Below are 15,819 nucleotides of genomic sequence, written 5' to 3'. Positions count from 1 at the left end.
ACCCCATTCCATAGTAGTATAGGTAGTACCCAAACCCGCATAGATACCAACACACAACACAAACCCAACCCAAACCCCCCTCCCCCCAAAAGCCCAGTAACCCAGTACCCCAAATCCCAATCCCATCCTCAATCCCGTAGCCATGAATCCCCAATCCCCAGCGCAAAGTACCGTGGAGTGACAGTATGGGCACCTACCTGTAGTATGCTAGCCCCAATACCGCGGCGCAAGCTCACCGCCACCGGATTTCGGGATTCGTGGGGTTGGCGTGGAAGTCCGGAATCCGGTGCCCCCCAAACAGGAAATCCGGTTTTTTTTTGGGTTTGGTTTGGTTTGGTGTACAAGGCTGCGTAGGTAGGTTAGTTACCTAGTACATACCCTTCCTTCGGGTTTTTCTACAATGGAAAAAAGATCTTTCTCACTCTGGTTGACTCGACGGATATTTTTTTTTCTTCTTACTTCCTTACAACAATTCTTGTTGACGGGCCGAATGCAGCAGAGAATCGGATTTCTTCAGTGTCTTGGAATTGGAGTTCTAGATAAATACCGGTCGAAGGTCTCCTTTCTTTCTTTTGTCGATCGTGGAATATCAAGCATAGAGCGAGAGTATGGGGTAGGCAGCGGACTCGTGCCGCTGCGCTGCAGCGCGAAACCCGACGGTCGGTTTCTGGCTGCAGAACAACAAAAACTATCGCTTCAGGGAATTACATCATTCCCGTTCTCTGGAATGATGCTTGGGGTTGATTTGAGATAAGTTTCCCTACTGGTTTCCTCTTCTGAGGGCTGATGCTATGGAACAGATCTTGAATGCAAAGATTTGGATTCGATGCCAACTCTATTCGACATCCAGCATGCATGCATCGGCATATCAACGGCATACATGCAATCAACGATCTAGCGTGTTTATAGACGCAATAGACGCAAAGCTTAACAGCACAACTCCAATACGCCACCCCATCATCTAAGGATTCTGCGTCTTCAAGTCCGGTTCTATCTTCCCGACAACCAAGAAAACTATGATCCACCTGTGGTGGATCATATCGACCCACCCAGTACCTGTTGAAGCTTCTCCCCAAGACTGTTCACCCACGTGAGATTTCGCAGCGTATGGAAGACCTCCTGGAGCTTGGCGCAAATGGCTCCGTCGCGGTCTCTGTACGTGTTGCAGATATCAACGCAGAGGCTCAGTGGAATGTGGGTGAAAGGGTGAATCTATGCAATGTCAGTCCCAGATCCATATTTGCAACTGAAACAAAGTGCTAATGTTCTTACCTTGAAGGAGTTGACTTTGTTTAATATATTTGCCAAATGGACCATCTCCTGCGCCTCCAACAACGCAGCATGGCCATAATCCGGGAACGGCGACATGTCGTCCTCCGGAATGAATTCATATGATGTGAGACTGAGAGTGTGATAGAGGTACAGCGCCGTCGTCGACGCTAGGATACGTGTGAAAAGAAACATAGGGTCACTGTTCTCAGTGAACTTGGGGGTATTGAAAGAGAGGATGTTGATTCGTTGCGTGATGGTGTTATGGATCCATTCGTGGCGGTCATGAAAGTTGGAAGAGTCGTGTGTGAAGGTGTTCTCGAGACTGGTTTGGTAGTGGTGGATGACGGCGCGGCCGCAGACCGTCGTCGTCATGATACATTCAGCAAAAGGAGAGGTCAGGCGCGGCCCGCCCGAGGTGATGGCAGTGGAGAGAAGCTCCATATCGACCCGCTGTCCACTTTGAAACTCTGCTTCGGGGGCAGGGAGGCGAGTGGAGATCTAGTCGCAGGGTCAGTGGGTTTTTTGAGGAAGCAGAAAAGGGACGCACCAGGTGCTCAATCAGCGTCAAGGGTCGACCATCACGCATGCTGAGGAATCGGTCCAAGCAATACGCCATCCAGAACATCCGCCGTCGCTCCTCGACCACCACCCAGTCCTCACAAACAGCAAGCCTGGGCGACGATGGCGCATCAATCTCATACAACCGCATCCGTTGCACAAGGCGGAAGGCATATCCCGCCCGAAGCCACCCGCGTTCATCGTACGACGTTATAGACTCGTGCATCACCAGCAGAATGCACGCCTGCAAGTTCTCGATCTCTATCTCGTCGATCACATTGTCCCCGAGCATCTGCAGGTCCACTCGAGATCGTGCTTCGTGGTAAAAAGCGCTGGCTACGTGCTGAAGCTGCCCGGAAAACGAAGCTGCCAACGTCCACATGGTGTATTGAAGAGCAGTCTTGGCCTCACTCTTGACCCGCTGGCGACTCCATTCCATATACCGGCCTTGATGAAGAATGGGGGCAAATACATGCACCCGATCGAAGTATAGTTGGTCCCTACCAATGGTCGGTCAGCAAGGGACATGCAAATTCTGAGGTGCAGCCCCTTCTCGTCTCCACTCCCTCTAGACCTTCTGACCGAATGAACAGGAAGACTCACAATTCTTCACGCATCCACATCGGGACCTCCGTGACAGACATCAGCAGTTGCGGCTCCGAGGGCGGCGAGTCTAGCAACGGCTCAATCCCCTCCGGTGAAAGGAATGGGATCTTGTCCATCTTAATATTGTCCAAAGTCGATTGCACTTTGTAGACGCTGTGGTGGACGGGTTCCTGCAGGAACAATCCATGCTCCTTTCCAAGGAGAAGACGCTCCTCAAGTGCTGCTGCTGCACGGTCAGACTCTGCGAATATCCAACATATGTTCACCGACAAGGACGCTGTCAATCCGGTGAAACATACCCATGCGCTGCTGCAGCTGCTTTAAGTGGCCCCGTTTGGGGCCTCGCTCCGACCGGGTGGCGGTAAAGTGACAGATGACCCCCGTTGCGGTACATACACCACAGCTTGGGGTGCGTCGATCACACCGCAATTTACGACGACGACATTCCTCACAAGCCGATCCGGGGCTCTGTCGGGATTTCCGAAGGACCGGAGACTTCTGCTGCTGGAGATCGGGTGGAGACTGTGATGCCGACTCGGGCTGCAATTGAGGGGATGTTGACGACTCCCAATTCATCATGAAACGATGAAGAAGGTGATAATGACGAGACAAGTTGTTGTCGTTGCCACACAAGGGTGGATGTTGTGGGACTTTGCGATGGCGGTTGAATTCGAAGATAGGAAGCGTGGTGGATGAAACGCGTTCTTTAATGGCCGAGGAGAAGCCCCATTCACACGCAAGTAAGCCGGACCCTGGTCTGGGTTGCTGCCAGGTGCTCTATCGGCGGTTCTGTTGTGATAGAGCTGAAGCGCTGAAGGAATACCTGGGGGATTGTGGAAAATGGGTAAATCGGAAGAAAAATATGCAAATGAATTAATGATTAATGGAAAGGAAAGAGGGGTGCGTGTATGGTCTGTCCAGATTGGGAAGGGGCACTTAGCTTAGATAATATCGAGGCCTTCCTCTCGTATAGACGGGGAGATTGTTGAGACTGGCCTAGCATTAGCTGCATGATCCGTCCATCACTCTCCGGCTAGAAGGATTCGCCGTTGCTTTTCGCCTTCACTCCTGGTCATGGGGGCCAAAAATTCCCTCCCGCCCGACAACTGGTATCTCCTTCTCTCCCTTTGTCGCCTTGTTGCTTGCTTGCTTCCTGGGTTGGTGAATACAAGACTGCCATCATGGTGAGTACTGGGAACTCCCATTCAGTGTCTCTTTTCTCCGGGAATTTCCGCCTGGTACAAACGTGACTGCTTATTTGGAAGTTACGCTCTAATACTTTATATAGTTCTTGGAAGCGCTGCAGGTTTGGCTAACAAGTACTTGCACTGACAGGTCCCGAAATCCGTTCACAGTCCGAATCCCGTCCCGACGGAGTCGACTACGCTCGATCAAAAGACATTCTTTAGCGGCAGGGGAGAAGGCTTTTGAGGCTAGTTCCTCTATGAGCATCGTGTTGGCCATGATGATGTGCCGGAAGTAAGGCACCCAAGCCCGTAGAGCATGGGCAAAAGATGCTTATCCCAACTCCAGTCTCTCATCCATGTGAATAGCACCATGCTGATGAATCTTCGGACTTATTGCTTACAGTACGATCCGAAGAATCGCTTCTGTTGCGCGTACGCTTATCAGCAATCACTCGCGTGTGCACACATACACACATACTCGCTGTTCCTCTTGCAGAACACTGACAGTGAAGCATAGACCATATGCGGCCGAATAATCCCAGTTACAGCAACGTGGTCGTCCCAGGATCATGCCAGATCAAAGTGGCATTTTTTGGGCGAATTCTTCACTCGTTGATCCCTGCAACCCGACGACAAACAGAGCCTTGCCCCTCACCTGGCCCTAGTCCCTAGCTCGACCCTACCAGACACTATCTGAAGCTCGGGACCACAATACCCTCCGTGCCCACCTATGCTAAGGACTCATTCTCCTCTGAAACATCGCAAAGTAGCAGCCACTTCTTCAGAATCCAATCCCAGGCCGTCACCACACGACCAATCTTTATCCTTGCGATGAGTCTCATACGGAATGCGTTTTGATTTGGTGGTCGCGGCGGCAACATATTTGGCGGCATTCGATATCGGACATTTGACGGAGCTGCGGTTTTTGGTTTGTCTGTGAGTAGGCAACCTCGCAAGATTTAGCTTACAATGCGAAAGGATTACCCGAACTGAAAATTGAAAGGGTATTTGAAATTTTCTAGCACGAATATTCGAGATAAGGACCAAAGATGCTCTTGCAACAACCTTAGAGAAGAATAGTTGGCATGAAATGATCCCCCACTTTCCACCCCACTTTCCTCCTCCAGCACGTTTCGCGTGGGATTTTGTTTTTCTTCCCTTTCACTTCTCTTTTCGTTTGTCTCTTCCTATCCTCGATTCAAAGCTGCAATGGAGATTTTCCCTACGGTCTAGAACGATCGTAATCCATTCATGGGTATACGCCGGCAGTCACAGCCACATGGTGTGTCTCCACTGACTTAGCCCAACAGTCTATGACCATGTAGTAAGTGATTTGCTTTTCCAATGTGCGTTCTTTTTTGATTTCTATTTTTCAAACTTATCAGAATCTCATTTTCCCCAAATTTTATTTTTTTCTCCGCGTGGACACATGGCTGACGATGACTGACGGATACAGGAGGATCTGGACGATCTGTCTGGGGACGCAGAAATACCGATCCCACGTTCACGACTGGTCTGATAGCGATGATCGACAGAGGCAGCTTCCTCATCCCGGATAACCTGCCTTTGCCCCTCACCCTTCTTTTCGCGAATTTCCTCTGTTACTGGGTCTGCAATGTCACCCAATTCGAGCCTCCTCGGCTCGAAAAGCCAGAAATAAGGGTCTGTGCAAGTCAGGATCGGAGCAAGCGGAGATCGCCGAATCATCAGCTCGGATGGCGCTGGCTTCGCCGTGACGATACCGGGCTAGCATTGATTTGGCAGGTCCTGTGAATCGATTGGGGCTCCAATAACAACCTGTCAAATGTGTCTTAGTGGGTTCTGACTAAAGATTCCTGGAAATTATCCTGGGGCAATCCTTTCTCTGAATCATGGCGGGAAGTACGTCGTTCCCTGGGAAGCCGCTTGCTGCTGCAGTGCCATTGTCGCACTGTTTCTCTCTCCATCGCGAGGCTGTATTGGGTCAGCCCGCTCGGTGAAGAAAGCAAGCAAGCATTATTTGAACGTTTGTTGCTCGGGTTTCACAAGCTGACCGACCAAAGGCCTTGAAGGTTAAGGCGCCCTGTTAGATTTTTCAAGGGCGGCGCTCGGTGGAAGATACCGTACCTTTGCGCGTTGGTTTGTCTCTCGAAAATCGCTTGACAGAATGGCAAAGTGGTAGAGTGTTTCTGACAGGCGTGACGCCAAGCGGGAAGGATCCATGCGCCAAGATCGTCGTCCAACAAGATCACGGACGATGCGATGGCTCCGACTCCGACTCCCACCTTCTAAGTTACTGAGTATCTTCCTCCTCGGCTGCCGGGAATCGATCTTTCGGCGGGCCGGCTTGTCCGTCCGTCCCAATTGATTAGGCCACTGGGTCTTTAGTCGACCCCGTTGTAGTGTCACAGCCCACGAGGCTGAAGGTTACTAGCCCACCCAGAACTCACACTCTCACGGCTAAATCCTCTATTTAGAGAGAGGGGGGGCTTTTGCCGGTTTGAAAACAGATTTTCTACTGATTTGCGTGCGTAAGTGGCGTTTGATCTGTTTCTCGTATGATCGGCGTGGTGTGGTGCTGATTTGCATACTTACAAAGGCACGGAGGCGTTGCGATCAAGGTGACTTTCGGGTTTGAGTTACATGTCCGGCAGCATACCAGCACAACCTCACTGCTGCTGCAGATGACAACATTGTTGCAGATTACGAGGCAGATGCAAGTATATTGGCAATCTCCAGTTTTGTACTCCGTACATGGCAGACAATTGCTGCAGCGTGCAAAATTTCATCTCGGCGTTCCGACAACCCGGCTAGGTTGAGCACTAAACTGGATAAGACCCGAGCATATGAAGCGATAAGCTAAAGTGCCACGAAGGGAAAAGCGTCACCTGTTGTATGCACGCACTCGAAGGAGGTTAATATACGATCTTGGCATTTGGGCTTGGCGAATGAAACAATGGCCGCGGCTTTGCGCACTTCTCCGTGGAGCATTGGTGGCTTGCAGGCTTGAAAGGGCCGGGCCTCCTGGCGCCTCCCGCTCTTTCTTTCCAAGTTCTGCGCGGAAGTTGCCCGGATGGAGAACAGTCTCCTTTCTCGGGTACGGAGGTCCTGCACCCGTGCAGTTCACTTGAGGCCTCTAGCAATTGAGAAGCATGTTCGAGGAGATTCAAGCACCGTGGTGAGCAATGGCATTCCTGAATCTGACCCCCATGCTCGGAAATAGATGTCCAGGCCAAGTCTTCACGGTAGCAGTCCCGAGAAAACACATGCCGATCCACTCCATGGAGAAATTTGCTGGGCGGTCAGTGCTCACCTCGAGGCAAACGCTGATAGGCCGTTCTCCACGACTTAATAACGCAACTTTCCAACTTGTTGCGCGGTGCGGGGCTGTCTACAGCGACCACTCGACCCTAAAGCCTCGAGTCGGTTCCACATACGGATATTGGTCCACGAAATCCTGCAGCCTTCAGTTGAGGCTCTACAAAGTGAAACACTCTTCGGTAGGCACCCCTCGATACAGCAAAAGAACGTATCCTAATTGAGCTTTAGTGCTTACGGAGGGCTGTGTTGGCGTACGCAACCCAAGAAATCCTAGTCTATGTGGCTGACTACTATAGGCCAGTTTGCCAATGTCACGTTACGCATAATTGCACGTGCTATAGATTCTGACCGGGCAGGTATTGATTGCCTCGAACAACTGGAATGTTCTATGTCCAGGGCAAGCGAGCCTAGACAGGTAGTTAAGTGTCGTGCTTATGCCGTTTGGAGTACACGAGAACGCAACCACTCACGCATGGGGTCGAGCATGTCGATCGCGACTTAAGCTTTACTGCAGGTTCGCCGAGGTGACTGCTCAAGATGCTAGATTTCAATGTGCTTTCTGACTGTGAGTACTTATGCATTCGTACGTATAATTCGGGTCCCAAATCCACCCTCTTTGGCCCGTGGTGCTAACTGATACACACTGCCTGTCAGTTTAGGCTAGTGTCTTGTCGGAAAGTGGGTCCGACCATATGATAAAGTGGTTAACCTCCAGAAAGGCTAGCATTGCGACTAGACACCTAGGATTGAGTCTAACGTGCTGTATTTCGCAGAACCGTCGGGACAGACCGACGGAGTCATATTGGGCTACGAGCAGTCCAGCCTGGCCAGGCATCGAATCTCTGCGGGTAAATATCCCGGGTAAATGGGTTGATACTACACTACTACTAATAGTTTACTAGGTAGTCAATCATGGTTTCCCAGAACCACAGAACCACCCAATATCCCTCCGCGCAAGGTTACAACCACAAGCGCCTCCCCCCTCTTTCCGGTGGTCTTTTGTGCGAGAAGCGATAACGTTCTCTTCCTTCCAACTTTAGCGATGTTAAGGTGGTATTCGTCAGCCCTCGCGTGTCAAGGTAAATTCTACGCCGCTGGCCCCTATTGGGGCGAGATCAAGCCACTACGAGACTAATCCACGCACGTTGCACACTAGTCTCGAAGGTTAATCAGAGCCTTAATCTAACTTGCTAAGTACGAGGCTCCAAACTAGCCCGCAAGATACGATAAGTGAACAAGGTAAGCAGCCGTTGATCTGTCAGACTGTCACCATCTGCGTTAGACCTAACCATGTGGCGATCCAGTAACGAGGTTCGCGCACCGTTGACAGCTAATTTTGGAAAGGGGTGAGGATTGCACTGCAGTTGGTAAGATTAAGCGAAATTAGACTTCTGGATCCTCCTTCAACTTCATCTCGCACACTCAATCTGGCCCTGAGGCTCAGTTGTTGGCGGAAGAAAGAATGCACCAATCACAGAACCTCCGAATGGCGACAGTCAGCCGTGTCCTTTTTGTCATGCCTCTGTGTAGGGAATTGACTTATCTTATGTTCATTTCATCTAGGATGCCGCTCTTCCTGTTGATCGAAGGTGAAGTGCTCAACATCTTAACACCATCGCGAATGTCTCTCACCGAAGCTATGATAGTCGGAAGGAACCGGAACTCCATTCATTCCCAACCTGCTGCGATCTCGTATGCAGAAGCGAGCACAGGCTTTCTGCGTCACCATCCCCACAACTTGCGCAGTGTCACCTCAAGAGTCTAGGTGTCGCTGGCGGGTCTCTCGAATCTTGATGCCAGTCTGCGGATCTCCTTGACAACGGTTCGGCCCGATCCGGCCTTGTGCGACTTCCATTCAGGTTTGTATCGCTGCGCGATAGAAATGAGGACTCGTGCTTGGTGACTGGTATGCCATGCCAGTCAAAAGAGCCAGTTGTTCAGTTTCCAGTCATCGATCCTGGTGGTGGAGGTTTCGCGTCTAGCGGGCGCCATAGTATTATTCAGATAAGGTAACTAGGTCGGTCGCAACGGCAAGCATCGCAGCGTGCATAAATCCACGCTACTCTTAGTAAGTAGTACGTACATGAAGCAGTACGTACTTAGTATTTACAGCAAGGTGCTAGTCTGCAAGAAGAATAGCATTAGCGAACTGGCCAATGAGAGACTTGATAGGTCTTGATATTGTGGAAACTGCTTTCTCAACAACTTTCAAGGTGGACCGGTGGATGCGTAGGGTACGAAGGAATGAAAATAGCAAGGCCCTTCCGGTCGTCCGCAGATTGTAGCCGATTGTCGTTCCCTTTATTGTTCCCTCCTACGACGGAGCATTGCGAGGTAGGAGAAAAGTGTAAGTCTGTCTCTGAGCGTGTTTCTGCTACCACGGAACATCCACTACCACGGGAAGTTCACTGCCAGCGGTTTTTGGGGGCGTAACTTGACTTTCTTGAGTAGGGATATGACGAAGGTGTGGTTTGAAGATGCACAGCATGAGACAATCATGAGCTCCTTCCGCCTCCTGGAACCACCGCTCCACCGCTGATATAATCACATGCCTACTTCATCTCTGTAGTACTGAGGTGTGCGTATTTACTTACTTAGCTCGTACATAGTTGTACTCGTTTGTACTACTAATACCAGTGAGGCAGCCCAACCCAGCACGTGCTCTAGTTCTAGATCTCAATCGGTGTTACCGAACCCCCCCCCTCCCGACCGTTCCACCTTTTTGTCTCATATATTCAAGGTTGTGAATCCTCCGACTCTGACCCGCCAGTCCAGCTAGATACTTATGCCCTGGCCATGCTTGGCAATGGGTACTTGCTCGTATTTCCGCCGATCCCTGTCCCATCGGGCTGCCTTGCTTCTGCTTTGGGGACCTTCTGGTTGCCCTTTCGTCCTTTTCGTCCTTTTCGTTTGCGCATAGATGGCTTATCCGTACAGTCATCAATATTAATGCTGATTCACCGTGGCAATGAGGCTGTTGTCGGGTTGTTGAAAGACCCGGCTTGGCGGTGCACCAGCGGATAGGCTGTTATCATGGAGTACCAAAAAGGTTGTTCATTTACCACGAAGTCATAAATATCCCTTTCGCTGATTGACTGATTGACTGGTTGGCACACAGCATTGGTTTGAATTGATGGCAGGTTCTGTTCACTCACAACCATTGAACTAAATAGTAGCTGTGATTGGAGTAGCAGGCGCTGCCAGCTTGAGAAGATCGACAAGGTACTGTGATCCCTCCATCCTTTCTACGAATGGGACTAACTAGCCCTGTCTTCAAAGTAAGTTGTTTTCATTATAAGCTAGCTGCCAGAGTCAATTATGATTAGGTCGTCCCGGAAAATGATTCTCAATTCAGCCCGAAACAAGTCCGAGAGTTCAACGAGGAAAGCACTTGGTCCAACAATTCCACGTGTGGAATGCCAGAACGGCCCCTTCGGCCGGTGTGAAGGGCTACATGAGCTATCAGTAAGGGAGTACTAGGTACAGTACAATGCACACTAGATGGGAAAGCACAGATGTATCAACTACCGTCTAGTGCAAGTTGTGGTGCATGGGGCGGCCCACCGTGACGTTTACCATTCAGCATCCCCCCACCATCCAACCCCCTCCCCCTCCTTATCGTGCAGCTCTTCAGGAATCGGTCTACCCACCCATCTAGGATTGCGGATGGGTCACGTAAATGCAGTCGCTCACTCAGCTCTAGTCAAGCTGATTCCGCAATCCGGGGGTCTCCTGATAATGATTGCCGTGCCACGCGGAAGTCGACCTCCACTACAGTTTGACATGCTGACAACGTCTCACTTCAGGAAGACAATTGGCCTTTTTACTGCGGTACAGTGAAATCGCGCCTTTCTTCAGGATGTTGATCTACAAATCCTTTACCTTTTCACGAGTACCTCAAGACAGAGGGATTGACAGGTGACTCACCCACCTGAAGTAAGGCGTGGGTGGCATGGAGCGACTGATCCTTCCACCCTCGAACTCGCCTTGGCCACCATCTGATCGAGCCTCCGCCCACCGTACCAACCACACAATCGCTGCATACACCGGCGGGGCGGCAAGTCTTGGGTTGAGACGATGTACAAGGGGCCTTGACTGGGTTATCGAGCCATATGGCTCCTGCCACACGGGGTCCTTGAGTAGGTAGTCGTGGAGGATGCCCGGTGTTTACCGCCAGTAGTCCGATTAACCACCGCATGTTTGTGAACGGGGACAAATAAAGGCTGTCTCCGATTGACCTCGTTATTCCCTATGTATGCAGTCAATAAATAATATGGTTTAGGACATTCCATGGAAGCCATGAGGCTAGTGCTGACAGGATGGATTTACCTGTAGGTAAGACAGACGCTAGAACAAGTTCGGAGTTGGCAAAGTCCGAGTTGGTGAATCGGCGGGTTGGTGGGCTGCCCCCCGTTCCCCTCCGGTTAGTACCTAGCCTGTAGTCTACTACCTACCGACTCTGACTCTAGCCTAACTGTAGTTTAGTCGGCCGCCTGGAAACTCGCCCGCAATCCCAATCTTACCACCTCCACTACTTTCTTTCCCTTTCACAACCAAACAACTCCTCCTCCTTCTCGATGTCTTCTTGATGATCAACATCATCCTTTCCTTTCCTCTCTTTCGACTAGATACTGTGATCTGATTTCTTATTTTCTCTTTTTGTATACTGTGCGAAGGAATTCCCCCGGCGAAACATAAAACGCCACTCAACCGGTCAAATGGCCTCGACAACTAACAGTATAAATGGCGAGGCTGTGGCCGACCCCGTCCCTATCGCCGTAGATCACGACTCGCCTCAGGAAGACACCTACCCTGCTCCCTACGGTCGCTCTTGCTTTAACTGCTCTCAGGCCAAGTGCAAGTGTATCTATCCAAAGGCAGGCGGTCGTTGCCAGAGGTCAGCTTAATTTATCCCATTCGCCGACCTCGTGCATACATGCATCTGTTTGTTCAAAGGTGGTGGCATTAACCATCCTCTTTCCTTCAGATGCCAACGCTTGGATAAAGAATGTCGCCAATCCGCTGCCAGTCGACGTTCAACAACCACGCGCAGGTCGGTTACCTCTTCCAAAAGCTCGGCCAAGATCTCTCGCCTGGAAGACAAATTGGAGGATTTGGTCTCGCTGCTGCGCGCGGGAGTCCAACCGAATAATGTCACGACCACCACCATGCTCGGCCTGCTCGGACAGCTGCCGGACAACCAGAACTCGTCAAACAGCAACGCCGCATCCCCTCCCAACATGTCCGACATCCCCATGGGCAGCAGCTCCGGGCCCAGCCCAGTCTACGCCAGCCGCAACACCGGTTCCGCTTCCACCCCGGACACTAGCATTTCGGACAGCGGGGGCTCGTTATCTTCGGGCGCATCGTCACTGAACGCGATGGAGCCGTCGGGCTTGCAAGCAGAGGAATTACTCACATTCTTCCAAACTCAAATGCTTCCTTATTTCCCATGCATGTATATCCCTCCAGGCACCACGTCGCAGAAGCTTCGGCGAGACCGCCCGTTTTCGTGGCTGTGCATCATGGCTGTCACGTCCCGGAGCAGCGCGCAAAGTCGCCCGCTCTTCGATAGAATCAAGCACATTGTGTCACAGAAGCTGGTGCATGAGTACTCGTGTCGTGACCTTGACATCCTCCAGGGACTCTTGATCTACCTCGGATGGTAAGGCACCCCGCCTCAGGCCGGGTTTATGGGTGGCTGACCTCGATTGGCTCAGGTCCAATCAGCAAGTTTACAATAAAGCCAACGTGCATGTATTCACTCAGCTCGCGAACGGCATTGTCTATGAGATGGGTCTCTTCAATCCCGAAGCAAAGGGGAAGCACGTACTCTTGTGTGTACACACGGAAGCACACGAGGACCGCGCAGCACCTCCCAGTCAGATCATGGAACAACGCCGGGCTGTCCTGGGATGCTTCCTGCTCACTTCAATGTATGCTATCGCCCTTCCTACTGTTGATGCTATATGCTAACATCGAATCTAGCATTGCTACCTTCTTACAACAAAGCGACTCCCTGCGCTGGACATCTTACATGGACGAGTGTCTCCGTCTACTCGAAGAGCAGCAGGAAAGCATCAACGATGAGATTCTCGTTCAACAAGTACGACTTCAGTTGATCAATGACAAGCTTAGTCTGGGGGGCTTCTATGGGGCGTCCTCTACATCCAGGGAGTCGATGCGACCGTCGCCTGCTGTGTATATCCGGCCGATGCAAGCTCAGCTTCAGACTCAACTTCAGGGAATTATGAGTAGAGTCCGACCCAACTCACAGGGATACAGTCAGTAACCGTTAGATCTCTGAGATTTGGATCGATCACTGACTATCTGGTCCAGAGATTCTTCTACTGCATCACTACAACACCTCATTAAGCCTTTACGAGTCTGCTCTTACGAAAGGTGCCATTGCCTCCATCACAAACGTGAGCTACGAACATCTCGACTATCTTTATGGTTGCCTTGAGGCTACCAAGTCGTGGTTCGACGTGTTCCTGAGCATTCCACCGGCGGAGTATATTGGGTTTCCTTTCGCTATATTCTCGCAGATGGTGCAGAACCTTGTGACACTCTACCAACTGACGACCCTGGACAACTCCGTTTGGGACACGACCAATGTCCGCCGAACGGCAGATATCATACAGATCATGAACATGGTGATATCCAATATGGGTCAAGTGGCGTCTCTCAATGGTATTGACGGTGATCCTGGTGGCGACATCTTTTCAAACATTGCCAAGACGTATCAGGCCGTACGCATGGGCTGGGAGACCAAGCTGGATCCCACTCCGCTGGGCTCACACGCGGCAAATTCGATTCCGTCGCTGTCGGTCCCAGCGCTCTCAGAGCCTCCGGATGCCCTGTCGGTGTCAGACACCTTTCCTCTGGTCGATGATAACGACTGGCTCGCGGACATGCTGAGTACGATGGACAGGAACAACAAAGGCCCAATGGCTGCCATTCCCGGCGTCCCAGGCGTACCATGAGGCATGATGTGACTGCAACCGATCCCAAGTTGCCTCTCATCTGAAGGCATCCCATTATACGCACGGTCCGAGGTGGCGTGATGGGCTGAAGCCAGGCAATAGTAGGCCTCCGCTCCATCCTCATTTAGAGACCCCGCTGTCTCTACTCACGGGCTTCAACAGCGACCTTTCCCTACAAGGCAGACTATGCCGAGTTGGACGGCGTTATAGTCGAGGAGACTTCGTGTCGCCGGGACTTCTCGATTCGACGTCTATGATTTTCATGAAGATACTGTAATAATTGATCGGACCTGACATACCAGGGCTAGATTTGTTGGCGCGGAGGTTCCCTTTTATTTCGTCCTTGCTCCTTGAAAATTTGGCATCTGGCTTAGATTCCCCTTGTGCTTGTGGATGTGTATCTTAGCGTTCGTCGGGTAGCTATTGGATAACTAGACTTTGGTATCAATTATGATCAATCACTATCGGCGGCTTGCTGACTACCAGGTGGCTGGCAGTTTTGGGCCTTGGTTACTCGTGCTGAGTAGCCATGGAAAGAATATAGACATCAGGGTCATAGTTCTAGTTTATCTGGCAACCTTGGTGAGTCGGAGAGCCACATTCCAAAAGGTCTAGTAAAAATAGACAGAGAGTCAATCTACACACTATTGACGACTGTTTCTCAGACTCGGTGGTTTCGACTTCCCTGTGAAGTCTCACAGACTGTATTGCTATAGAGGCTATTGGATCCTTGCCTTTTCGTCTCTCCATGTCCTAGAAGAATACTCCGGGCAGTGGTTGAGGAATTACGCTCCAGCGGAATGGTAGGTATACAGTTGTCCAGGGCCACAAGAATACATAGACCATTCCACCTCTTGCTCAGCACTTCCCAGCAAAAGTACACTCCGCCGTCTCTGCTCGACAGGAATACGCCTCCATATTACCCCAGAGAACTTCCGGGCTCCTGTGAGAAGAAGATGGATGGAGTATCTGTCTGTGTATGTACAGTATGCGTCTTCCGTCTCGGCTACTTATATCTACTTCGTGGTGGTAGAGATAAGGCACAACACGGCACAGTAAATGATGTCAGGGTTCACATGGGCATACATAGACATTGAAGAAAGAAAAATGGCATGCGATGAGAGGGATAGTTGATTGTTGTAAGCTCGTGGCATCTCCCTTGGTGTGGATTGCTTGATGCTTCGTGGCGTAGAATTGGGCTCTGGTTTTTTGTTGAGGGGTATAGGTTATGGGATTGATGTAGTGGATGCGTCTGGTTGTCTTCTGGTTCATGATGGGGGTGTTGTACGATGACGTGATGGGAGGTACGTCAGGGATTGAGAGGGCAGTTGGCGAGCAGGGTTTACTCATTCCACCGATTTGGTTTGGTGTTCGATGATGCCGCTCAGTATACGAGCCGGGTGTGGTTGGGTTTACTAGCTCGTGGGTGCAACTCCGTCGACCACGTGGCGCTGATGCGAGATTGACAGTTTGATGCCGTCGATCATAAAGAACTCTACATAGAGAAAGAAAAAACGGTAGGCAGGTAGGGGGGTTCGTGCATACATGCCACTCGATGCGACAGAAAGACAAAAACACAAAATGAAGAAGACACATGCACCCGATGGGGATTGAACCCATGACCTTCGCATTACAAGTGCGACGCTACTACCACTGAGCCACGAGTGCATCTGTGGCGAATTGGCTGCCGAGTGCGGTTGATACAGCATCCACCGAGCAGAAGGGGAAGAAAATATTGATGCCGGGGTGCTTCGCAAAAACAACTCCGCAGGAAGTTGGTGATCCCAATGCACCGAATGGGGTTTGAACCCACGACCTTCGCATTACGAGTGCGACGCTCTACCACTGAGCCACCGGTGCTTGTATGACTAATACCCTCGCCGGGTAATGCTATCATGCTAGATGACAAT

At 51.0% G+C, this 15,819-nt stretch overlaps 3 protein-coding genes and 2 non-coding genes across 5 annotated transcripts; 2 read left to right on the top strand and 3 right to left on the bottom strand.

Annotated features, from left to right (window-relative positions):
* Positions 1 to 1,022: 1,022 nt before the first annotated feature.
* BO66DRAFT_393813 (fungal specific transcription factor domain-containing protein) lies at positions 1,023 to 2,859 on the bottom strand. The gene is made up of 4 exons (XM_025647841.1): positions 2,434 to 2,859; positions 1,820 to 2,330; positions 1,273 to 1,770; positions 1,023 to 1,212 (listed from the first exon to the last, which is right to left on the bottom strand). Exons 1-4 carry the CDS (start codon positions 2,550 to 2,552, stop codon positions 1,036 to 1,038), a joined length of 1,305 nt encoding a protein of 434 aa, XP_025501181.1. The 5' UTR covers positions 2,553 to 2,859; the 3' UTR covers positions 1,023 to 1,035.
* Positions 2,860 to 10,538: 7,679 nt separating this feature from the next.
* Positions 10,539 to 10,788, top strand: BO66DRAFT_393808 (uncharacterized protein). Its single transcript, XM_025647840.1, has one exon. It carries the CDS (start codon positions 10,590 to 10,592, stop codon positions 10,761 to 10,763), a length of 174 nt encoding a protein of 57 aa, XP_025501180.1. The 5' UTR covers positions 10,539 to 10,589; the 3' UTR covers positions 10,764 to 10,788.
* Positions 10,789 to 11,242: 454 nt separating this feature from the next.
* BO66DRAFT_413539 (Zn(II)2Cys6 transcription factor) lies at positions 11,243 to 13,909 on the top strand (the record flags this gene model as incomplete). Its single annotated transcript, XM_025649420.1, has 6 exons — positions 11,243 to 11,258; positions 11,706 to 11,820; positions 11,911 to 12,588; positions 12,644 to 12,859; positions 12,912 to 13,207; positions 13,263 to 13,909. The coding sequence occupies 6 exons, from the start codon at positions 11,243 to 11,245 to the stop codon at positions 13,907 to 13,909; spliced, it is 1,968 nt and encodes a 655-aa protein (XP_025501179.1).
* A 1,595-nt stretch (positions 13,910 to 15,504) lies between these two features.
* BO66DRAFT_t240 lies at positions 15,505 to 15,577 on the bottom strand. Its single transcript has one exon. It is a non-coding gene; the product is annotated as a tRNA-Thr (tRNA).
* A 120-nt stretch (positions 15,578 to 15,697) lies between these two features.
* BO66DRAFT_t239 lies at positions 15,698 to 15,769 on the bottom strand. Its single transcript has one exon. It is a non-coding gene; the product is annotated as a tRNA-Thr (tRNA).
* Between the last annotated feature and the right edge of the window lie 50 nt (positions 15,770 to 15,819).

This window comes from Aspergillus aculeatinus, assembly GCF_003184765.1.
Source record: "Aspergillus aculeatinus CBS 121060 unplaced genomic scaffold BO66scaffold_42, whole genome shotgun sequence".
NCBI lineage: Eukaryota > Fungi > Ascomycota > Eurotiomycetes > Eurotiales > Aspergillaceae > Aspergillus > Aspergillus aculeatinus.
Note: the sequence above shows the minus strand (reverse complement) of the source record. Positions and strands in the feature narration are given on the sequence as shown.

Excerpts from the sequence above, each read along its gene's own strand:
- BO66DRAFT_393813 (XM_025647841.1), bottom strand. The coding sequence starts at position 2,552 with ATGGACAAGATCCCATTCCTTTCACCGGAGGGGATTGAGCCGTTGCTA. Across the intron at positions 1,771-1,819 it reads TGACGCTGATTGAGCACCTG|ATCTCCACTCGCCTCCCTGC; the intron begins GTGCGTCCCTTT and ends CCCTGCGACTAG. Across the intron at positions 1,213-1,272 it reads ACAAAGTCAACTCCTTCAAG|ATTCACCCTTTCACCCACAT; the intron begins GTAAGAACATTA and ends GACATTGCATAG.
- BO66DRAFT_393808 (XM_025647840.1), top strand. The coding sequence starts at position 10,590 with ATGGGTCACGTAAATGCAGTCGCTCACTCAGCTCTAGTCAAGCTGATT.